Genomic DNA, 25,205 nt, shown 5'->3' with positions numbered 1-25,205 from the left:
GGTTATTCGCATGTTAAAGTACATTTCGTCGTAAACAACAAGTCTTGGGAACTGACTCCGAATCAGGTGTGGCAAACTACTCAATTATTTGCTATTTTCGAATCGAAATCACCTAAATCGTAAGTACAGACTATCAAATGAATTAATTTCAATGGTGACTATGTCATTTTATTTCTCAAAATGAAGTCAACTTTGTTGTAGAACTAAATTTTGTGTGTGCATGTCTTTCGGATCGGAGTGGGTGTTCATCCTTCGCTCTCTACTCGGGTTGAAGCCATACAATTATACGTGTGGCCGGCCACAGACAGGGAACGGCGTTCGGTGCAGCTGGAGCAGGCTCCGATCTTTTCCCTGGAGCTTCGTCGTGCAGCAAAGCCAGGGCCGGGGCCGATTGCACGAAGGAAAGGGTCTTTCCAAGGACCGTCTTTCGTGTCGCCCAGGGGCCCGTTTCTCAACACCTGGACAAGTTAGTCATATCTTTATCCACCAACCACGGAGTTAGTTCCAATCTTACTAAACCCGTTTCTCGAAAGGCTTCCTAACTAAAATACCTTGATATCGATATTATCGGTAAAAAGAGCAGACGAGACGTAGCCTTAGTCACAAAATAGCATAATTTTCAAAAAGAAAAATTATAACAAAATTGCAAATATTGTGATGAAATGGGAATTTCATCTTTTAAGAATAATAGCACAGGTATATTATACACCATACATACTTAGACCATGAAGACTTGAGCATTCAATTGCTGAGAAAATGGAATTATGAATAATTGATCTTGTGACTAAAAAATCACATGTGGACGTTGAGATGGGGACCCCCGGGATATCCAGTTTCAATAGTTTACGAAAGTAAAACCATAACGGTTTTCGTTGTAAAATGATGATAATTATACGGTATTTTACGATTCCAAACATCATCAAAATATAGTTTAACAATTTTCTTTTAAATCTTAGATACTGAAACTTACTATTTGACAAATTCTATGCATAAATTAGAGATAGAATTTATCAAAATGTTAATAGGGGTCTGAAAACAACAAATACGAGTCCATTTATGGATGGCCTGACGTGGTAGAATCTTTATCAAATAAATTATTTTACTATTTCAAAATGAATGGTTGTGTGGAGTATTACCAACAGTTTTTGTAGATTCTTTGTATTACAATGATCATAGAATGCATTATCCAACTTGTTTTTTGATGTAATTTCAACATCTTTGATTGATTACGTAAGATTATAATTTTCTAATTTCTAGGCACTTTTGCATGTCATAGTCTACCCACGTGATGCCACTACGTCATTAAGAAAGAAGTTGTGACAGGTTCGGAGATGTCATAAATATTTAGTGAGGTTGTTGTACCCGATCTTGGTAAAGAGGGCTTCGTGAAACGGTTAGCGGACAAGTAGCTCACTATCTCCGATTTAGTCAAGAAGTTAGACTTATGACGGTGTTGAGAAACGGGCCCCATCTTTTTAGATGCGCTGTATGCGGGATATTTCTGAAATGTATGATACACAAATAAAATTTGTTAGCTAGCATTTACATCAATTTGTATACAATTTCAATCATGAATATATCACATTTCATACACAAATATTTTGTTTACAATAACGGATTACCGTAATAAATATGTTTGCAGGTAATTTATTTAAAATGCATTTCACATTGCACATCATAATAAATGGGCGACATGAGAGATGATTCTTGCAAAGACCCTTTCGTGCAATCAGCCCCAGGCTCCCGTTCATTGACCTCGCCGAGCGAACTGTCCCTGCCTGCCTGGCACTTGCAGGGTTAATGTTGGGGAGAAATGCAAAATTGTTTACTTTAGTTTCATGTCTGAATAAACATATAATTTACATACAGTGACTTTGAGAGGGGGGAGAGTGGGTTTGTTAATTGTAAAACTAAAAATTGTCCGTACCGTAATTTTTCGGTAAAACATGCAAGAATTTATTTGAGAATCTTATCTGAGGATCAAGGAGACTGAGCTTGAGTTGAGATAACGAGGCGGCGAGCATGCATGAATCTATGATGACAATTTGTTTGCATGGTTGTCAGTGTCTGTGACTTAAGTTGTTTAGCTGTTTGACTCCAGCTTTCTTCACTATCGATCTGTCATGTGTGTAGTGTTGTTTGTTGTATCAGTTTTCATATGTCTGGCTAAGCATTACAAGATGGCAAACTTGTGAAAAGTTTTTCCCATTTCAACTTTCAAGCATAATCATTTAGATGGAATAGCACACAATGTTATAATGAAAACAAAGCACAAACTTTGATATATATTATGATCATTTGACATTTATTCATTTAAAAGCTCTAGATCTTTAGATGGTAAATCAGAAGAAAAAAATGAAGGTTTTACTTACTTTTTTTGTACAGTTATGAATTTATGACTGTATAAACAAAATGAGACTGATCATTAAAAACATCCCACATGGTTCGCAAACTTGTGTTTTTGTTAGTGCTGCAAGTCAGGCGGCATGTTCGGGTTCGGTTCGGCAGGGTTCAGCAATTTTTTTTCCAAACTTTGGTTCAGTTCGGGGTTCGGCAATAAATGCCAAATTAAATTATCGCCAACCCTCGAACATAAAATCTCAAGAAAGATCTGTCATATATTTGTAATAAATTTTGTTTCTAAAAAGAATAGTTATGAAAATTGTTGCATAACTTTTTTTTATTTCAGTCTTTAAACAAAAATAAGAGTCATTTCTACTTTCATTTTTAAAATGAAATAAAAAAAATCAAAAGAAAAAAATATTGATATTGAGAGAATCAGGACAGAAACAGAATTACACAAGATAAGAGTATTTTTTTTAATGATTATTTCATGTAGCTACATGTACATGTATGATCATGATCGATTACAATGTCATTGCAAACGCAGCTTCTCCGATTGGAAAGTGTTGAACGGGAATGTTGAAACAGTAGACAAACAACCTCCACTCAACTGTTAATATACTGGTAAAATTCACATTCCAAAGAATATGAAATGTTTTAGAAAGTCCCTATTTTCTGAAAATCTTTAATCTGGTCAATCAGTTACTTTAAAAAGATGAAATATCAGTCCATTCTTGGTCCAAATACTCTAAAACAGTCGTCATGAATATTCATTAGGTGGGCTGATGATGTTAATTAAAATTTTTTTCCTCCAAGAACTATAAAAACTGGATTGACAACTGATATAGTGCATTAGATATTTATTGCTGCAACTTATTTCATTATAAGGGAGACATTTTATTCACACAAGTATGAAATAAGGAAAAAAATCTGATTTTATGTATAATAGCATAAGAAAACGGAAAGTGGGGATGTTTTGATATCATCAGCCCACCTAATGAATGTTCATGACGACCGTTTTCACAAGATATTGCTAAACTGAAACTTCATTATTTGTTATCCGATTTTGATGAAATTTTCGAGATTTTGCTCAGTGAATTCTACTCAATGTATTAAAGATATAAATATTTTCAGCCCAGACCACCCCTTTAATAAATGAAGCCAATCATCTGGAATGGATAGAAACAGTAGACTCAAACTTGTAATGGAATGTACCCTGTAGAGTTAGACGAGGTCATTGGGGTTACTACCACTCAAATACTTTTCGCTCCCATGGGAATGCTTTTTAGTCTGATTATGATTGGCCTTCTACCGATCTGACATTGACATTCTGTGCCGATGACGTACATGTGTTCAAATCGGTCATCTCGCCTTACAGTATTATGATTGTAAGATTTGGAATTAATGTAACCTCAATTTTTATAGGCCTGTATATATTTCACCATGGTTTCTGCTGAATTTATATCTAGCATATTATTGTGCTTTAATTAGGTACCCTGTGCCCAAAGTGTGCATTTTTCATTAAACTTCATAGTGTATGCAATGAAACTCATAAAACAATTATTGCACACATTTTCAAAGTTCATGGCTTTTGTAGTTTATTTTACCATGGTACAAATTTTGTATACCCAGTTGTTGTGTGTCCGGACGATCAGTTTTAGAAAGCCATTTGGAAAAATTTACAAGCGAAGTTTCATTAATGTTTGGTACAAAATGTTAGTAAATATTGTAGAGAACAAAATAGAAGATGACAACTATTGAATTCGAATTTTTAGACAAAGACAAAAAAGAAGGCTTCAAAAACGTAAATTGTCCGGACACCCGACCCCCATCCTACCATGGTACGTGTAAAATAAAACCACTTGAGAATATGGTCCATGTACATGTAGGTTCACTGTCTCCTAGTGCAGCCGTAATTAATTAAAAATTGTTTAATTTTATTAACATACATGTGTAGTCTACTTGTACATGTACATGAACAAAACAACTGGTGCAGTGAATCCAGCTTGCGCGCCCTCAAATTTCCATCCTCATCAAATGCTGATTTTCACAAAGATATGTGCCCCGACTTGTGTGAAATTGCACTTAAACTCTTTATATAATGATTCACCCGTGGGCGTGGAATCAGTTTGGATTTCATAAACAAATGGCTTTAAAAATATTTGCATTGAACATATTTTGTATCCAGTCAAGCATGGGGTATGCCTGTGGTGTAATGTTTGGAGATAAAAAGTAAGAGATTCTTTAAGTGATAAGTTTTTGTTTTGTTCTTCTATTAAACAATTTTTTCTCACCGGCTTTCTGGGACTTCGGCCATTCTGAAATACTTGATGCATCCCTGTCTCGTGGTCTATCTTCTAATGAATTTTTGACAATTAAATTTAGTTCAAGTTTGGAAAAAAGGGGAAGTTCGCTCTCAAAATAAGTTGAGAAAAATTAGAATGAAATATTGGTGAACGTTTGTGAAAATCTTTCATAAAATAACGAAGTTATGATTTAAAAAAAAAGTTTTGATTTTTAAGTTTTTATTTTGTGACATTACAAATGATCATCTCCTTCATATGGCATGTGATATAAATTTAATGCAATTTTCTCAAAAGAATTAAAATGATGTAATATTATTTTGTTTGGGGGGATATAACACCAGTCACATTTATATCTCTTTTATCTTTTTTTTAAAAAAAATGTTTCAATTGAACAGTTTTAGATTAAAAAAAAAAAGAATTTACAGAGAAATATGTTAATAGTACATTACAGTGTATTATGGGGGAGCTGCTTGCATACAGTATAAATATGACATCACAAATTAAAAACTAAAAAAAAATCATTCTTAAATTTCTAAGATGGATTTTAATCAAACCTTCACCAAAACAGTTTTTTTCTATTCTGCTTTTTAATAATTAAGCCCAACTTTTCATTGTACAGGAAACTATCTTTTGACATTGTATGGACATGCGGATAAACACTTGTGCACTGTATCTCACATGGCCATGAGCCCATGACCATATACATACTTGGATGATAAACCGTTTGCTATTCTTCCCTTGTTTATTTGTACGATGTACAATCTTTGATGTACATGTACAGTTGAGGCCAGAAGTTTACATACACCCAGGAAATTCAAAGAAAAGCTGACATTTGTCAAACGTCATAGAATTTACTGTATCTTATAAAATATTTGTGCTATCATGACAAATTTGATATGAAATTAATGAGTATGTCATGCCCCTTCATCGCATTGCTTTGTCACCAGGAGCTGAAAAATATTTAGGTGAAAATTTTTCCCCAAAAATCTTCATATTTTAGACGAATTAAAAATAAAAACTTGACAAAAACATTTCATATTTGTGCTAGTTACTTCTCAAAACAAACATTTCAGATTACACATTTTTGTTCAGTGGTGACATATCATGATAGAAAATGTAATATAAATCATAGATTTGACATTTATATAATTTTATGAAACGATGTTTGAAAATATTAAAAACTAACAATAGAATACAATGGCATTAATATTACCTTTTTTCTTCAAAGAAAATTCCACCTGAAATATACTTTGATCTCAACGGTATTCCAATCATGTGGAAGAGCTTAATATGCTCTTTCATTTGATACCAAGTTCTTAATGGTAGTATTTATATTTCTGAAGATATAGTAAATTTAACGATGTTTGGCAAGTGAACGAATTTCACTGAATTCCATGGGTGTATGTAAACTTTCGGCCTCAACTGTATGTCTCTGTGTCTGGTTTATGGAATCTTGTACATACATACACATAAACTACATTGCATCTCCATGGCATATGTTCTTGCAAGAACACAGTAATCTTTATTATCAATTGAATAAACTCAGCTGATCTCTTTGGGTAGGCCTACTACATGTACATTGTGTTTGCACTGTTATGCTGTGTTCACACTGTGTATTAACCCGACTGGTTTCTCCTAAAAGGGACATGCAGTGTTCATACTGTTACTTACATCCATGATCAATGTTTTCTTTGAATAATAACTCGGCTGGTATCTTTGGGTACACTGGTAGGACTATACCCTGTGTTCACACTGTTCACAGTCATCAATGTTTGAATAACTCGGCTGGTTTGTTTGGCCCCAATGTGCCCCAGTGAAAGGTGGATTTTAGTATTGTGCCCTGTTCTAATGGCCTTGTATGCCCCCTGAGGTGAGCAATGCCTTCCCTTCAAGTGTCGATCCTTTTAAAAAAAATGGCCTTTACCCTTTTCGAATTGCCCTGGGCCTAATCTTGAGTTATATTTGATCCAATCGACAACTATGGAAAGCCAGCAACATCAACATATAGGCCTACAAGCATGTTTGTTAAAAAAAATTCTAGTGATGATGTAGGCCTACTCATACATATACATGTACATTGACAATTCAGAGTGCTTCTCTTTGTTTACAACTTTATAGCGCAAATTTCCTGTTTAGAAAAAAATGACATTGATGGTTATCCATTATAGTTGAAGTTGATCAGATAAATCGCAACTCTTTGTATTGGGACCCTGATGTTGTATTTTGATGCATCTTTTGAAGATGGTGTGACAACACATTTGATTTCATTGCAGCTTTGAAATACCATAACTTTTTAACGGTTGTGAATTTCAAAGCTTTATTCTCGTGGGAAAACCCCAGAAGAGAATGGAAATGTTTTCATTAAATGCTGGGGACCATGAATTAGCAGAGAATAAATAGTAAATAAAGGACGTCACGCAGAGAGGACCAGCACAATTCTATACGATGGTAGATTTTCAGTGAATAGATGAATTCTCTATCTTTTTGATAACATAACATTTTTCTCACTCGACAAGTTTCAACCGCTTCGCGGGACAACCGAACTTGTCTACCCTATTGAATTCACCGCGATGATGAACATTTAAGAGTTGTTTTTATCGTGCAAATTGTGTGGATGATGATTTTGTACTGTAGCAAGTAGAACCAGTTGTATCACTCAAACCTGTTGATTTCTGAATTCTGACATTCTCATAGACAATTAATACTGACCATCCAGAAGACAATGGGTTGATTATCACTATAAATTATGATTGTACTGGGAGTTCAATTTGTACATTGTAGCTTGTTGATTCCTGATGTAAGCTTCAGGCAAGCTAATACAGTTTTGTTAGAAACAATTTTTCATACCGTGTTATATTATAAAAGAATATTACATTGTAGGAGAGAAATTTTTTTCATTTTTTTTAGGTTGAAATTCTGTTTGATATACTTTTTATGTAGTCCTGAGTATTGTAAATTTCTGCAATTATAATATTTCTCTTGAAATAATAGAGAGGCTTTAATGCCAACATACATGTACATGTACAAATGCCTAATTAGCAGTTGTTGAAGTTAATGCCAGTGTTGTCAGAGATATCGAGTTCATCAGATTTAATCCTTCAAGATTATAGGTCTTGATATAATGACTGAGATTGGCATGTATTTCTATACCCCTAAATGTGAGGTGCGGCTCATTTCCGCGTCCAGTTCAAAATTGACAGATTCTCTTCAGATAATCTGATTTCTGTTGACTTTCCTGTAGCTTAGCAAATATTTGTCAGACTGTAGCAGTTATATTCAATGGCTTGGTATTTGAATAATTTTGTAACCAGGAAGAAGAATTTATTCCTGTAATAGTATTATTAGTACAATTGTGTATTGCTGTAATGAATGTACATAGCGAGTCGAACTGCAATGAACAGTGCTTTTCAGAAGTATCAGAAGTTGTTGAGGAAATCTGCACTGGTTATGAATGTTCTGTGATATTTTGTTGATATAATTGTAGATGTATGTTACTGACAGTCTGGAAATAATGGGAATACATGATTGTATCTTCGTTTTGATGATGATCCTTCAAGTTGGGTTTTTACATGTACATATCATAAACTTTTTAATTTGAATTTGTATAACAGGGAGAGAAGGGGGGTCATCCACTGATAATGTAGGTTAATTGTAATGATGATGGTGATGATGGCAATGATGATGGTGGTGGTAGTGGTGATGATGATGATGATGGTGGTAGTGGACTAGTGGTGATGATCGTGATGGTGCTGGTGGTGGTGATGATGGTGATGATGACAATGATGATGGTTGTGGTGGTGCTGCTGCTGCTGCTGATGATGATATTGATGTTGAATTGTCGATGATGATTTATAATTTCCTGGATACCATTTCGTGCATTCAAATTGCAAATAAAAATTGTCACATTTTGTTTCTCACAAAAAAGTCACAATTTTCTTAGGCCATCTTTTACAAAAACAACAATAGTTGTCTCAACTCCTGTAATTTTCCAACTCTAAAGTACACTGTAGGGGAGACCGGGGTTAGTTGGAACATGGGGTAAGTTGAAACATTGTAATTTTCTTTAATGCCTGATTATGCCTCTAAAGTAAATTTATGCAATACTGCCCTCAATTTATTGTTATTGATACTACAACTGTTGTATTATTAACAGCAATAAATTCAGGGCAGTATTGCATAAATTTACTTTACAGGCGTTAAAGAAAATTACAATGTTTCAACTTACCCCATGTTCCAACTAACCCCGGTCTCCCGTAGATGCTAAATGAATGCTATGCATACACTGTATGTAAATGTAGGCCTACAATTGAAAATTTTAATTCAACCAAATGATTAGAAATACATGTATCTTTGACTTTACAATTATGATATTAGGTGAAGGATACTGTACACACATATAGGTTTGTTTGTGTTTTTCTTTGATATTGACTTTGCATGAACTTACAATAACAATTGATGTACGTACAGTATTATTTGGTATATCTCTTTCTTTCAGTGGCTCTGTCTCTTTCATTCTTCCCTTTGTGGGTGATTTTTTTGTTTAGGATCCATCTACTAGTAGGAAATACTTGAAGCAGAACGGCTTCAGGTTGAAGGTCACACAGGTGTGCTGGAATGATAGACATAATTTATAAATGACCATCAGACATCTTTATTACTTTCATGTGGGTGGCACAGATACTCCTGGGGTGAAATTTGGGTTAGGAATTCAATCGTTTGGGTCATATGACTGATTTATTTGTGGGGGAAAAATGGATAGGCAACAGTATTCTTTTCTTTTTCATTATTGATACATGTATGCTGAACTTTTGGCACTTACAGTTGGTGTGTACAGTTCATGTACTAGTATGGCAATACAACAGAATATTTAAAGGGTAACAAATGGATCACTATTTATTCAAATTGGCAACAATATTCCTTTTCTTTTTCCAATAATATGCTGAACTTTTGACACTTACAGTTGGTGTGTACAGTTCATGTACTATAATGGCAATGCAACAGAATATTTAAAGGGTAACAAATGGATCACTATTTATTCAAATTGGCAACAATATTCCCTTTCTCTTTCCAATAATATGCTGAACTTTTGACACTTACAGTTGGCATTATTTCATAGGCAGAGTCTGCATTGCTGATTCTTGTTTTGAATGTTGAAATGGTGGCATCTGATTGGGTTGGTTCAGGACGAATATAGTGGTATTTGCCCCAAGTTAATACAGAATATATATTTTTTCCACCGGGGTTGGGTCTTTTCATCAAGTAGGCCTATTTATAAATTTAAGTAGGCCTATAGGAATGCAGAAATAATGAACTATGATAATAAGCAAAAAATTATAGATATAAAATTGAGATTTTCACTGTACAGGTACGAGTTTCATCACTAGTAATCATTTATCTTCCATCCGGGGGGTGGGGGTGGGGCAGTCAAATATATTGCTGTACACACGCGTGACCAAAAAACGTTTTAGGGGTGCTTTTTTTTTTTTACAGTTTTTGATGCAGGGTGCGTGTGCACTTGTTAAGGGTATCAAAAACATAGATTTTCAAAAAAGGGTGTACATGTAGTTTTGAAAGACTGATCAATGGTCAATCGCAGGGTCAAACATATTTTAGGTATGTTTTTTCATCAAAAGCTTTTTTGCCAAACGTGTTTTGGGTATTTTTCCCCCCTAGCTTTTTCCTGGGGTCATATCCTGGCGACAACTTGTTTATGGGCCAAAATGTGTAAATAAAGCCCGTGAAAAACTTGTTTAGGGGGTTATTTTGCACACAGAAAAAAATCCCCCCTCCCCCGTCTTCCATACGTGTTCTTCCAAGTCTATAAAGCTATTTTTAGACCAGAAAAACTAGCAGGGATTTATCAGGACTGGGACAAGCAGAGTTGACATGTTAAGATTGCATGCATTATTAGCACTGTTTACAATCTCTATTTGAGGATCTGGAGGGGGGCTTTAGAAAGTACTTCTTTTACAAGAACTACATCAACAATAGACCAGGTCCAGATTATCTGTCTCAGCAGGGCCAGGGACTTTCTAGTGAGGACTTAATCAGATTTTGAGAGTGCTTTACTAGGCTATCTTCAAGGCCTATTATTTCAGATTTCATGCTGCATGTTCCTTTGTAATGTAATGATTTAATCTCTCTATCACCTTTTTTTAATCCCAATTTAATCTCTAATTCATTTTGGATTAGGCTGTGATGTTATAGGTCCCTGACCCTTGTAATTCTTCTCTTTAGATCCTGATAATTGATAATGGATTTCAGTTTGGAATTTCTATCGTTCTGTTCTGGATTTCAACTCAAAATGGATTCTATCATTGTAGGGTTTTGGCCAGTTTTGTTCAGGAATAGGAAGACACATAGATGTTCTTAAAAAAGAACTAGCAATTAGCAATTCATTTTAGCACCCAATGTAAGTTAAAAATAAAACATTTTGAACTCTTTTTCCCCCAATATGATTTACATGTATAAAGGATTGGGGATTAAAGATACGAATTTTTTTTTACAAGGTCAGAAACAAAAAGTCAGGTAAAAACTCGGCCCAAATACATGTATATTTAGGCCTACTCTAAACATACTGGAGTGGGGACTATGGAAAGTGTGTACATTGTAAATGTACACATGATTAGCTAATAGTCTCATGCGAGTTCAGTGAGCAGGTTTTTCTTCTTTTTTTTATTAATGATCAGACTGCAAAGTGATAAAAAAAAGATAATAATGTTGTATAATCCTTGCTTGAGATGAGGCTAAATTGTCCTAGATATATTTACGTTTGACACTCGTCCTTTTGATCCATTCAAGTAGATAGCCCATTGAGACGTCTAATGAATGAATGGAATGTTTGAGAGTAAACTCTTTATTGTTCTTTTGCTCTCACGAAATAGCCTGGGGGCGTGTCGTGGTTTGTTGCTTTTAATAGCCAGCGTGTACTCTCTAAAAGCGAATGTCTGGTATTTAGTAGTACTAGAGTCTACTACATGTACTAAATAATTCAATAGTCAGTAGCTAGAGTACGTGCTTGACATGTACATGTACATATAGCTGAAATGTGATACCGTTTCAGAACTTGTTTCAGTCATTTCTTACAATTCCTGGATATATTTTTGGGGAAAATACTTGCTTGTGCTGCATTCGTCTTATATTATGTAAGTGTAATTTACAGTAATACTTTTATAATTTCCTATAGACACCATGTGTATACATGTATCATACTGTACACAATTTGTGTTTACATGAAATGTACTGTATGTAGGCGGCCTACAGAATGAACCTTCTGCAGTGTTATAACTTCTTTAAATTCTTATCTACACTGTACAAAAATGTACTGCATAGAAATTGAATCAAGCTTTCAAGTTTAAAACGGAAACAATTTTTGTGGCTGTGTGTACAAAGTGTGCTATAACAGGCATGTCAGGAATTTGCCCTGCATGGAAGTTTTTTCTTGGTTATTATTTGTTTATGGATGTTTTTTTCTTGGTTCTCATTTATTATCTTGTAAATTTCATTACATACGTGTATATGATAGGGCCCAATGCAAACAACGTTCTTTGGAACTCCTTTGGAAGTGCTACAACAGATTTCAGATGATATATGATATTAAATCATTCATGTATGAAATATTAGAGAATAAGCAGCAGCAGCTGTCGCTGTTGCTATTGTTGGTGCTCAATCAATTTCACCTTCGTGAAATTGTGTTTACCCCCAAGAACAGTTGGCCACTGAGCACATCTCTCTAGATGTGTTCTACCCGGCATTTTACTCTACGATTACCGGTAGTCTTTGCAGCCCAGTCTTTAAAATTCCAGTGCCGTCTAATGACTCCTTATTCTTTTGGGGTATGCATTTACAATACATGTACTGTATTTTGCAAAAAGTATGTTTACATGTACTTTTGTCTTTTTATACAGATCTAATGTTTCGCAAACATGGAAGGGTATATAGCATTTTCAGGTTTCAAAGAGTGCTGTACATATGTATGCCTCTGTTTCAATGCATATAGAGATTCTGTATTTTATCCCACTATTGTTTAGAAACTTCGGGAATGCACAGTACATGTAAATTTGCTATGATTATACATGTACATTAAAATTCTAGACATTCTGCATACAAGTATTGCAAAATTTTCTCTTTCAACTGTTTTAATAATTTTATTAAATGTTTCTTTGTTTTTATCTTTCAGACGCTGTCTTGCAGGGAAGCTGCTCATCACAATGGACCTGCTCAGATGACATCACGATGACATCACAATGACATCATAGCTAGACGTCTACCAGCCATGGTGGAGTTGAAAGTATGGGTGGACGGGGTCCCGCGGGTGGTGTGCGGGATCACCGAACTCACGACCTGCCAGGAAGTCGTCGTTGCTCTGGCCCAGTCAACGGGTCAGGTCGGACGCTTCAACCTGATGGAGAAATCACCAAAGATGGAGCGTATCCTGCACCCCCAGGAGAGTCCATACCGTGCCTTAGAGAAATGGGGTCCCATGTCGAAGAATGTCCGCTACTTCCTCAGGCGGAAGGGAACAACACCGTATAGTCGGACACCACACAGCAGCAGGCCGTCTTCCGTGACGAGCCTGAACCTTTCGAGTCCCGATGATCGCTTCTTAGCGGATTTCGGAGTGGATGGTGAGGATGAGGATTTGAGAGCGGCCGCGTATCAGGCATCAATGTACGGCAGCGGGAAGCAGGGTGCGCTGCAGAGACTTGAGCTAGAGAGACATACTCAGCTGATGAAGGAGGAGGAAGAACGTCGGATCCAGAAGATGGAGAGAACAAAAGACTTTCAGAGAGATCAGGCCGTTGAGAAAATCAAGGAGATTGAAAGGGAGAGATTTATAGACCAAAGGAGAGAGATGGAACGACAGCATGCGTTAGCGATCGAGAAGGAACAACAGAGGAAGAGGGAGAGATGGAAGGAGGAAGCACAGGCTAGAGAGGCGGAAGAGGCGGCAAAGATAAAGAAAATTGAACTTTTGAAAGAACAAGAGAAACAAAAAGAACTTGAACAGCAGAGGCAGCAGTACCTGAAAGAACAGGAAGAAAAGGAACGTAAAATTCGAGAGTTGGAAGAGATGGTGCGAGAGAAGGAACGGCAGAAGGAAGACGAGAAGAAGAATGAACTGGAGAGATTGCAGGAGAAGCAGAGGGAAGAGCAGAGGATTAAGGAGGAAGAGATAGCGAGATTGAAAGAAGAGGCAAAGAAGAAGGAATTGGCACGTAAGAAAGAAGAGGAGAGAAGGATAGAGACTGAATTGAAAAAGGAAGCGGAAAGGATAGCGGCCGTGCAGCGAGAGCGGGAATGGCAAGCAGAGAGGGATAGGTTACAGAGGGAAGCCAAGGAATTCGAAGAACAGAAGAAGAGGGAGGAGATCAAGAGAAAGATTCTTGAAAAGCAACGAGAGGAGGACCAGCTTCGAGAAGCGGAGAAGGAAGAGGAACGGCAACTGGAAATTGAAAGGGTCCAGAGAGAGGCAGAAGAAAGGGAAGAAGAGCGGATAGCGGAGATGGAAGTGGCACGTCAGATTGAAATACAGAAGCAGAGGGAAATCGCAAGAGAGAAGAAGCTGATCGAGGAGGAATTGCGGAAAAAAGAAATTGAACATCAAAAAGCCCTTCAGAGGCAAAAAGATGAAGAACTCAAAAGAGATAAATTGAGGCTCCAGGAAATGGAATGGGAGAAAGTCAGGATAGCTGAGAGGGAGCGACAGAACGAACAACAGCGACGAAAGGAAGAGCGAGAAAAGGAACAGCAGAAGCAGGAAGAGATAGCAAAGGAGAAAAAGAGAATTGAAGAGGAAGTTAAGCAGAGAGAGGGCGAAAAGCTTAAGGAATTGGAGCTTGAGAAAGCGAAGCTGGCAGAAATTGCAAAGAGGACGGAGGAGGAGCGACAGAAGGAGATCGAGAGACAGAAGGAATTAGAGAAGCTGCGGGCAGAGGAGGCGGAGAAGAAAGAAAAGGCAAGGAGGGAGCGGATCGAGATGGAGAAGGTCAAAATCCTGGAGGCCAGAAGACAGAAAGAAGCTGCCAGGAAAAAGGATGAAGATCAAGTAAGAACAAAAGTGATCCCTCTTTTCATGTTCTATTAAAAAGCAATTTTGATATAAAGGCTGAAGTAAAAATGTTAACCAAACTCTTTCTGTACTGAAATTTGGTTAGAGATTTAAAATACATGTAGTTAGTTTTTCACTGATTTCATGAGGAAGTCTGTAAAAACCAGGACAGAGTTTAATCGAACTCTGTGAAATCCTGAAATCTCAGCCGAAAAACAATTTCACTGAAGATCACCAACACAGGTAAGCACATATATAGAACAGTGTAGTTTCATTGCTTGGAAAATCCCTGACAATTTTAGAAATGCCTTGCTTTATATTTTGCTCATTAAAATTTTCTTAAGGCGACCGCACACCTTACGATTGGTCTGCGACTCAATTTTGGAATAAAACGTAGTAGAATTTGATGCTAATATTGAGACTTGGAATATCTTACTGCGTAATGTTCGAAATCATCGTACGAATACCTCTGTTCAAATCTGTGACTATGCTATCATCCTTCTTAGAATAAAAGCAAATTTAATATCTCGTCGTAATGACATCATAGCAGTTGTACGATTGACTACGATTTGAAACTAATTTGACCTTTGCTCCAAAATAAGACTTGCAATGTTTCAAAATGGTTATATTAGTATTCTTTCAATTAATTTTAACCTCAAATAAGATGATATGTTCCATTCACATTTTCAGGAAATGAGCAAAATGCTATTCGTTCCAAAATCGGATCGTGAACAGTCGTAAGGTGTGCAGTGGCCTTTACACAGCCATATGCCACATATACAAAAATGAAACAATGAAATGCACCCCAATTCAGAGTTGATTAAACTTGAATTCAGAATACAAGCCTATGATGTTTAAACTTTATCTACTCATTTCTTTTCTCTCAGAAACGACAGAAGGAGAAGGAAAAAATCAACGAGCTGAACCAGATCGTCAGCGTTCAGCAGGAGCGGATCGAGACGCAAAAATCACAACTCACCAGCATCGAGGATGCTATCCTATCCCTCCAGATGTTTGAGATGGACCCCGAGCTGGACCAAATCGAGGATAAGATCATCGAGTTCGAGCAAGCCATTAAGAAGAACAAGAGCGCCCTCAAGGAGATGGAATTCTGGGAGAACGAGCTGGAGATTGAGCTACAGCTGTGTGACAGACTCAATAAGGAGGTGAGAATAATGTCTTTAGACTCTTTAACTTGGGGATTGAACTCTGACTTTGAATTGCTCTTAAATTTTCAGTTGTGTGTGTTGTATAAAAAATATTAGAAATGGCCCCCCACCCCATTATAATAATAATAATAAACAATAAGAAGAAAAAAATACAACAATGATAATGAATTATGAAGATGATGGTAATGATGATGATGATGAGGAGGAGGAGGATGATGATGATGATGATGACAACGATGTTTATGATGATGATGATCGTGATGATGATGGTGATGATCATGATCATGATGATCAATGAATAGATTGAAGAATAAATTATAAAAGAAAAGAAAAAGAAAATTGCCTTGCAATGAAGAAAGAAAGATAATGAGTAACGGAAGCCATGTAAATGTAATTTTGAAATTTTGGGCTTACAATAATTTTAACACAGAGGCCCGTATTCTGAAGTCAGGTTTAACTTAGACCACAGACTAACTCTCTTCTAAAATCATGGGAAGCCAAATGTGTCAAAATTTTTATTAAGTTGTACATTTATTTTTCTTATGTTTACTGTGCTCTTTCCTGATTCATCGATGCTGAAGTCAATCATCTATTTATACTTGCTGGACAATTATGACTGATTTGGGAGCCAAATGAGCTGAAATGTGATATCTCTTCTGCTAGTGATTTATGTAACAATTGGCTATCCATACTTGAACCACAACTTTAAACCTGAGTTTAAGTAAAACCCGACTTCAGAATACAGGCCAGAGTGGCCTATTAAAGTTAAGCTTGGCTTCAGAATGTGGGGCTCAAGCGACTGGTGAAAGAACAGCCTAGGACTCCCCTAGTAATGCATGAGTTTTCTATCTTCTCTTGCTTCAATATCAAGCCAATGTTTCATGATTGTGTTTTTTGTAGGTGAAAGCACTGAAAGCGAAGGTAGAAGAATGCCAGAGACAGACGGAGGAAAAGCAGGTGGAGATCCGGAGGATCGACGAGAGGATGCGGAATGAAGAGGAGAAGATACAAAAGGAAGGGGACGAGCAAGCAAAGAAAGACCTTCTTGTGAGTACCTTGATCTTTCATTCCATCCGTCTCTCAATCATAGAGGTGGCTTGGTCTTGTGGATATGTCTCGGGTCCATAGACCACAAGGTTCAGGGTTCAATTCCCACCTCGGCATCCTTTGGCAATGGAGTTTTTTCTTCTTCTTCCTTGAAATGCCAGTAAAGGCAGTTTTGCTTTTAGGTTTGGTTAATAATATGCAGCGCTTAGAAACATATCATTGCATATTTGTGCTGTATGTACTTTTATGTTTATACACAACTTTATAGGTAAATGCCAGTTGTGGTAACAATATAAATATGAGTTCGTACAGAATCCAATGAAATGACCACCAAAGTTTCTGTTTGTATAAATAAAATCGTGCCAAAGGATTCTGGAAGAAATTGTGTAATTGCTGAGAAATTAGCAAATAAGAACAGGATTCGGGTCAAGCGTCGGGCAGACATTCAAAGCAATAATAATACACTGTCCCACGTGCACTTATCTGTGTTGGTGATCTTCAGTGTGAACATTTTTCAGCGTAGATTTCAAGATTTCACAAAGTTCAGTTCATGTACAACTGTACTAGATCTAGATCCTCGACAATTAAGCCTGGTTTTACAGACTTTCATAAAAACGGTGTTTAATGCAACTGCTGGCATTTCTCTTTAAATGCTACTGGTGATCTTCAGGACTGTTTCATTCAAGTTGTAAGCACTGAAAAATTAAATTCAATTGTTTCAACATTTACCTTAGTAATAGACCTTGACCTTGGGCCGGTTTCATAATGAGTTACAACAGTTGCAACTTTGCCATTATGGCATTTACCATGGCAACAGGGCTCAGCAGCCAATCAAAATGAAGGTTACCATGGTAGTTGTCATAATGACAAGTTACAACTGTTGTAATTCTTTATGAAATGGGCCCCAGATTGTGCCCCGTTAGCTCTTACTCAATGTGAAAGGTATTAGCAAGATCTTTCAGACTGGAGAGTTTACCCTGGTGACTTTTGCTTAGTGAGAAAGGGGTCTTTGACGGGGAGAGTTTATGACATCTACACCTATCTGTCATTCTGTTGTTTTATGTCAAGCGCCGTAGCTTTCAAGGTCAGCTGAACTTTTGTGATGTGACCTTTGACCTTCAAGCTTTAGAGACACAAGTGTGTGATTTCAGAAGAGGGTAAAAAGTTCATTGGTATATGTTTCAATGCTTTGGGTCATTAGGTTCATGGTTAACTATTTTGTGTTCTTTTCAATTTAACTTTACTTGACTTCACCTTCCCCCCCCCCCCCCCCCCCTCTATATCTGGTATTGTAATGATTGTAGTTTTGACATGCCTGACTTGCCCTCCCCCTTCCCTCCCACCCCCTTGTCTCTGCTATTGAAATGATCATGGTTTCCATTGCTCATGTCTGTCTACCCCCCCCCCCCCCCCCCCCTTCAATTTTTCTTCCTTCCACTCCCCTCGCTTTTTCTCTCTTTCTCTTTGAGTGAGACAGACATAGAAAAGGATGGGGGTCGGGTTTCCAGACACTTTATATTTTTGAAGTCTTCGTTTTGTCTTTGGATTACACTAAAGATAAGAATTCAATAGTTCTCTGTTTTATTTTCTAACATTTTGTACTGAAAATTTCTGAAACTTTAATTGTAAAATTTTCCAAATGACTTTCTAAAATTAATCGTCCGGACACACAACAACTGGGTATACTACAGTATAACAGTTTTAATAATAGGAAAAATTGATAGGAGAAGGGGGTATTTTTTGTTACATTGGGCCTTTGGGTGTGTTTTATAGGGGATGAGTATCATGGGTCTCTGAATAAATTCATCTATTTCTAACTGCATTTTTTAATGAATATTTTCATTTGCATCTTACCAAATTATATTGACTTCTCACATACAAAGTGTTTCGAAGTGCATGCATCATTGTACATCTAGGACCAAGGCAAGCATCTGAAGGGCACTGTACACTGTAGTTGAGGGGTGGTAATAGTCCAGTATGCATGAATATAAGTAGGGGAGATCGGAGTTAGTTGGAACACGGGGTAAGTTTTCTTTAACGCCTGTAAAATAAAATTATGCAATACTGCCCTCAATTTATTTATTTATTTTACAGGCATTAAAGCAAATTACAATGTTTCAACTGTGAAATAAATTTATGCAATACTGCCCTCAATTTATTAATTTATTTTACATCATTAAAGAAAATTACAATGTTTTTAATTGTAAAATAAATTTATGCAATGCTGCCCTCAATTTATTAATTTATTTTACAGGCGTTAAAGAAAATTACAATGTTTCAACTTACCCTACAATCCAACTAACCCCGATCTCCCCTATCAATCTTTGGCAATAAAACTTGAATCATAAACCTTCTCCAAATTGTTTTCTCTCCCCCTTGTTGATAATAACTCTACAGGTAGCCCTCTACTTGGCCTACTGTTTTCAAATCATGTTTGATATTAAATGCTTGTTTATGACCAAATTTATGAGAGATAAATCATAGTTTTATGAGAATCCTCCTGTGGAAAGGTTGCCTTGGCAAGGAAAACTCAAGAAAACAGGGTCCCAGGGACAATAAATAATTTTTGTTTTATCAAGAAACATCATACACCAGGGCACTCGCCCCCTGACAAGTCACAACCCATGCAAGGGACCTATCCCTGCCCCCCCCCCTTGACGAGAAGTTGAAGACCTTTTTTTTTTTTTTTCTGCTGTGAAATGTCCTTTATATCCTGTTGAGGACTTTTTTTTTCTTTTTTTCGAACACGAAATCGTTTATTTGTAGTAGAAGACTTTTTTCTTTTTGGGGGACGATTTTACCCTTTTTCATAAATCTCAACTTGTAAAGTAACAAATGACTTTGTTAGCGACTGGAAATTGATTTCATCTTGAATTTTAGCATTTTTTAACAAAGTATTACAGGAACTGTGTAGTGCAGGTGAGACTGCCAGAGGCGTTCAACTTTGTGCTGTAGGCCTACAATTTTCATTTATTAGATCATAGAAAAATAAATCAAAATCGTCATGAATCAATTTCAGCCAATAAAAATGGTGAAGCCAAGTCATATTTCAATTGTTTATAAAGTCATGTGTAACATTATTCTACAGCATTGTGAAACGGGTCTCCAAGTTAAGAAGGAAATGAGACAATACACGGACAGTAGCTTACATGTAGCTTTACATTTCATAAAGCTGTTAATTAGTTGCAATTGACTATATTTGCAACTTGTGACCCTTTTTTGCTTTATACTTGATGTACATCAAAATTTCATTGGTGTTGATTTAGCTCGTTAAAAAAGGTCACCAGTCTTTCAAAAATTCACTCTTAACTTTATAGCAACAGATTCATGAAACCCTCAAAAGCCGTATTTCCTTTAATCAGGAATATTCTGAGTTGTGTGTGATAATGTCACAGTGTGCTGGGGGGGGGGCAATGATTTTCCAACATAATTTGAATGTACTGAAATAAAAGGATGAGTCCCCAAATGTGGTGGTTATGATTTTTGTTTAAGATAAATTTTGCTTTTCAAAAAAGTTTGGATTTAAAAGTATATGTGCTTCCAAATGGGATATTTTTGGGGGATGTGCTTTTTTTATTGGGGGGGGGTGCAAAATAATTGGGTGCCAAGTTACTTGCCCCATCTTACAAGTTGTGTCAGGTATGCCGCTGCATAAAGCTCTTCCAAAGTTATATTATAAGTAGAAAGAGGTGGTAAATCAGAAAAATACCGGACAGAGGAAAACAAAGGAAGACAAAAAAAATGTGCAGGTAAAAGTAATAATAAAAAGAGGGGAAAACAAGTGTGGGGAAAGAAAACATATTAAGAAGAAAATTTGAAGAAAGTGTAAAAGGTGAAGATAAAGGTCAATTTTACGAGAAACCATCAATCATAATATCACTATTCCCTTGTGATTCCTGTATTTCATACACAAAGTGTAAAATTTCACCTCTATTGGTGTTCTTGAGGGATTAATCTCTACAGGGATTAAAACAATTATTATTTCAAGGGGCTTTTGGATTGTACTGTATGAAAGTCTGCAACAATTCCTTTCTAAGATCAGATCTTTTGAATTCTTTGAGGAGAAAGGTAAGAGGAAATAGTGGTTCTCTTTTGTGTGAGAGAGGTATTTCATTTTGACTAGTCGATACAGTGTACATGTACATTTATAGAGGAAGTGGATGTTAGACTAAAACTGCATGATGTTGTTGATATTGCAAATATTATTGAACATGTGTGTGTTTTTACGAATGTATGTAAACATGTGAAGAAGAAAAGTATTAATGTACACATAAAAGTGTATATGAATTTCAAGTGTTGAAGTTCATGTTACTTGCTGTGGATAACAAATGTACAACTTCCTTTGTTATAAGCTACTAAGATATAGGCACATCTACAGTATGGCATTTGGCTCTGGTGTAGAGATGATGGGCTTGGGGGCAATGGTTCCTCCCCCCAAAAAAAATAAATAAATAAATAAATAAAATAATAATAATAATAATAAATAAATAAAAAAATAAACAAAATGAATAATAATAAAAAAAATAATTGAAAAATTGATTATCAAGAAATGAAAAGAATAAAAGGAAAAGGGGTAAAATATTTTTATTATTATATTTTTCCTGAATATTATATCAAAATCTATCACAAAATTAGTAGACTTTTGTAATGAAAACAGTCAAATTGTTCTCACTTGCAGATGTTTAGAAATATTGCTTTTAATAAATGTGCTATATCTGGCCCCTCAAAAGTTTTGGCTCATTATTCTACTGGCATTTGATCCACCAATAATTTAACATTTAGAAATTCATCACTTCAAAAATTCTTTGTTGATTATACCAACCAAATGGAAATTGAAAATGTTCTGTTTTCATCATTTCTTTCAGGCAATCCAGGTCCAGCTGACAGTCTTTGACAAGGAGCTGGAAGAATACGCAGAGAGCCTTCGAGGGGTCAACAAGGAGATCCAAGAGGTGGAGCGGCTCCTGGAGAAGAAGGAGAAAGAGATCAAGAAGTTGGAGGGAGACGTGGAGAAGGCGGACAGGGAGATCGAGGAAGAAGAGCGACGGAGGCAGGAGGAAGAAGAGGAAGAAAGGAAGAGAGTCGAAGAAGAAGAGAGGTATAAAGAGCTAGAGGAAGAAAGGAGGAAAGAAGAGGCAGAGAGGAAAAGAGTCGAAGAAGAGAGGAGGAGAGCGGCAGCGGAGAGAAGGAGAGCCGTAGAAGAGAGGAAGAAAGCGGAAGAAGAGAGCAGAAGAGCGGAAGAAGAGAGAAAACAAGCAGAGGAAGAAAGGATAAGAGTTGAAGAGGAGAGACGGCAGGTGGAAGAACAACAAAGGAAGACAGAAGAAGAGAGGAGGAAGTTGGAAGAGGAGAAAAGAATGGAGGAAGAGCGAAAGAAGGAAGAAATGAAGAGGGCGGAAGAAGAGAGAAAGCGAGCGGAGAAGGAGGATAAGAGGAAGGAAGAGGAGAACAAGGTAGCGGAAGAGAAGGATATTCAGAAGGAGAAAGAGGATCAGCAGAAAGATGGAGAGAAGAAGAAACCAGCTCTGCTGCCCAAACAAGGAGAACTGATCAACAATCCAAGTAAGTTTCTTACATGTATTACTGTTCTAGCAGCCTGTAGCTTTAGGAGTACATAATTGTACATGATTTCATCGCAAGGCACTTTGGTTTGTGTGGCATGGTAATAAATTAAATAATTACAGAAATTAAGAAGTGAAATTCTCATTAAAATGCCTACCTACTTGTAGTATAAAATTGTTGAAGATCTGTTCCTAAAATACATGTTCAGAGTCATTAATAAAATCTTAACCTTCTTTCCGCTTGTGCCCTCTATCGAATACCGGTAATCCTTTTCCATGACATTATGTGAGGCATTAACATGGATGAATGGCTACATGTATGCATTGCATCTGTGCTTGATGTTCAGCAAAGCATTGGCTATATTAAACCTGCTAGCTCATTTGTTGATGTCAATATTCATATGAACACACTCATTATAAACTAAAACTACTTTGGTTGGGGAGTCCCTAATCAAGGATCCAAACTAACTTTATTTTCTTGGTGGCCCGAATGGTTCACCGAAATTATCAATTTCACTTTCTTGGTGGCCCGCAAAGCAAATTTGGTGGCCCTAAAACAATATAAAACATTAAAATTTATTAGAACTTTGGTAGCCCAACTGGACCACCAAGTGTGGGCTTTTGCAGAATTTTGGTGGCCCTACTCTCATTTTTGGTTGCCCCTGGCCACCAGACCACTGCCCTAGTCATGAAACTTGATGTAGTGAGAAGCAAGTCTTTTGCTGTTGTCTAGATATATTATTATTTTTATGGGTGTGGGGGTGATGTTTTGTGTTATATTATGAATTGTGAAGTTTTTTTGGGGTGAATGTCCAATATAATAGAGGTATGAAAGTCATATACATGTATATACAATGAGTGAATATCTCATATTTGAAATCCTTTTGCTGGTACAGGTATATCGCTCGGTTCATCGCGTTACCCCTCGAATATAACATTACTCGTCAACACTCGCGCTTCTCTTGTGACTATGTTCTTCTCTCACTTCCTAAATGTAAAACAAATCTGGGGAATTAGGGAGGGCTTTCGTTAATGCAGGGCCTTGCTATGGAGTTCCTTTCCACATGAGATCGTGATAGCCAGTCTGCCGTGACATTGATTAAATTAAAAACTTACCTTTATAATTTTTTTATCAATAATACAAGTTAATTCTGTGTTCCTATGTAATTTTGTTTCCTCCCCCCTTCACTTGTGCACCTTGGATATTGTTGATAGTATTATTAGGCTGCCATGGGGCTGGAAACTATGCAAATTGTAGACAATGAGAGATTGAGTGGTAAAGGAATTTATTTAATTTTCTTTTTTTTTTGTTCTTGAATCTTTTTTCCTCACAGCACCAGGAAACGCTCCTCCCCGGAAGATGCTAAGAAGTCCCAGAGATCTCTTCAAACAAGCTCCAAGCTCGGATAACCCGGAAGGCGTCTTCGTTTAAACACCCCTGCGTAATAATGGGATGATCCACCTGCTTAGGCAACTCTCAAGGCGTATTTGTTTAAACATCCCTGCTTTTCAAAATGGAATGTTCCATCTAGCAGTCCCAGAGATATCTTCAAACAAGCTCCAAGCTCAGATAACCCGAAAGGCGTGTTTGTTTAAACATCCCTGCCGTAAGAATGGGATGATCCACCTGCTTAGACAACCATGAGTGCATCTTTTTTTTAAACACCCCTGCACTGAGAATGGAATGATCCAATCTTTCATGTAAGATGCTGAAAGTCCCATAGATCTCTTCAAACAATCTTGTTTAAACACCTCTGCTGTAAAGAATAGAATGATCTGGCTGCTGTATAGTTTCCAGCTCTTTAACATTTCCAAGTCCTGACAATGCTGAGGGCATCCTTGTTTAAACACCCCTGTAGTATGAGTGGAATGGTCCATCTGGCTCCTCTGTTGTGATGGAATGGATCCTTGTGTCAAAGGTTACGTCATAAATTTGTACTATTCTGAACACTACCCCACCCCTCCTTATAGTCTTTGAGTAGATAGATCATTCATATTGAAAATGTGGGCCATGGGTTAGATTTGAAGAATTAATTATGTTTTAAGTTTGGTTTCCTTATATATTTGTAAAAAACAAACCTTAATGCCAGGGAACTACCTGTAGCATGAAATGAAAATAATATTCATCTGTTCGCTGATATGAATTCTGCAATTCGTATAGGTTTTTAAAGGGACCAATAAGTTTCAGCAGGCGACCTTATGACACACCAAATGCTGACAAAGGTTTGAACTTTGACCCAGAAGGAAGTTTTGCATTGCTATGGGTCAGATTGTAAGTGTTGGGTTTCTTATTAGACAATGTTTCATTAAGTGGCTTAAAAGTAATTTTCACTGACAAAATCGCTCTCAGCCAATCAGATGTAAGTATTTTAGTAGCTTATAACAGATATCAATGGCAAGATGTTTATGAAAGGCTCCCGGCATGTTTGTCTTGATATAATAGAACTCAGAGGATCAAGTTTAATCTTGCCAATTTTTCTTTTCTTTTCTCAAAAGTGTTTAACAAATGCTACAGGAGTGTGGTTAGTTGACTTTATTACTTATAGATTTTTTTTTTTTTTTAATAGATTTATTGGATGTTCATCTCTTTAAATGCGTCATACATATTGTGTAAATATGCCATTGGTCAATTCCATAACATAATTATGTCCAATGAACCCCGATGTGTGGGTCTTTCGTGAAATTAATTTTTCTGTTTTCTGTTGACTTGGGCACTTTATGAAGTGAT

The 25,205-nt window shown here is 36.6% G+C and overlaps 1 protein-coding gene across 1 annotated transcript; it reads left to right on the top strand.

Annotated features, from left to right (window-relative positions):
- LOC121421991 (trichohyalin-like) lies at window positions 1-25,205 on the top strand. The gene is made up of 6 exons (XM_041616793.1): window positions 1-119; window positions 12,829-14,697; window positions 15,588-15,866; window positions 16,770-16,916; window positions 21,782-22,478; window positions 23,812-25,205. Exons 2-6 carry the CDS (start codon window positions 12,925-12,927, stop codon window positions 23,907-23,909), a joined length of 2,994 nt encoding a protein of 997 aa, XP_041472727.1. The 5' UTR covers window positions 1-119; window positions 12,829-12,924; the 3' UTR covers window positions 23,910-25,205.

Source organism: Lytechinus variegatus, chromosome 9, assembly GCF_018143015.1.
Source record: "Lytechinus variegatus isolate NC3 chromosome 9, Lvar_3.0, whole genome shotgun sequence".
NCBI lineage: Eukaryota > Metazoa > Echinodermata > Echinoidea > Temnopleuroida > Toxopneustidae > Lytechinus > Lytechinus variegatus.
Note: the sequence above shows the minus strand (reverse complement) of the source record. Positions and strands in the feature narration are given on the sequence as shown.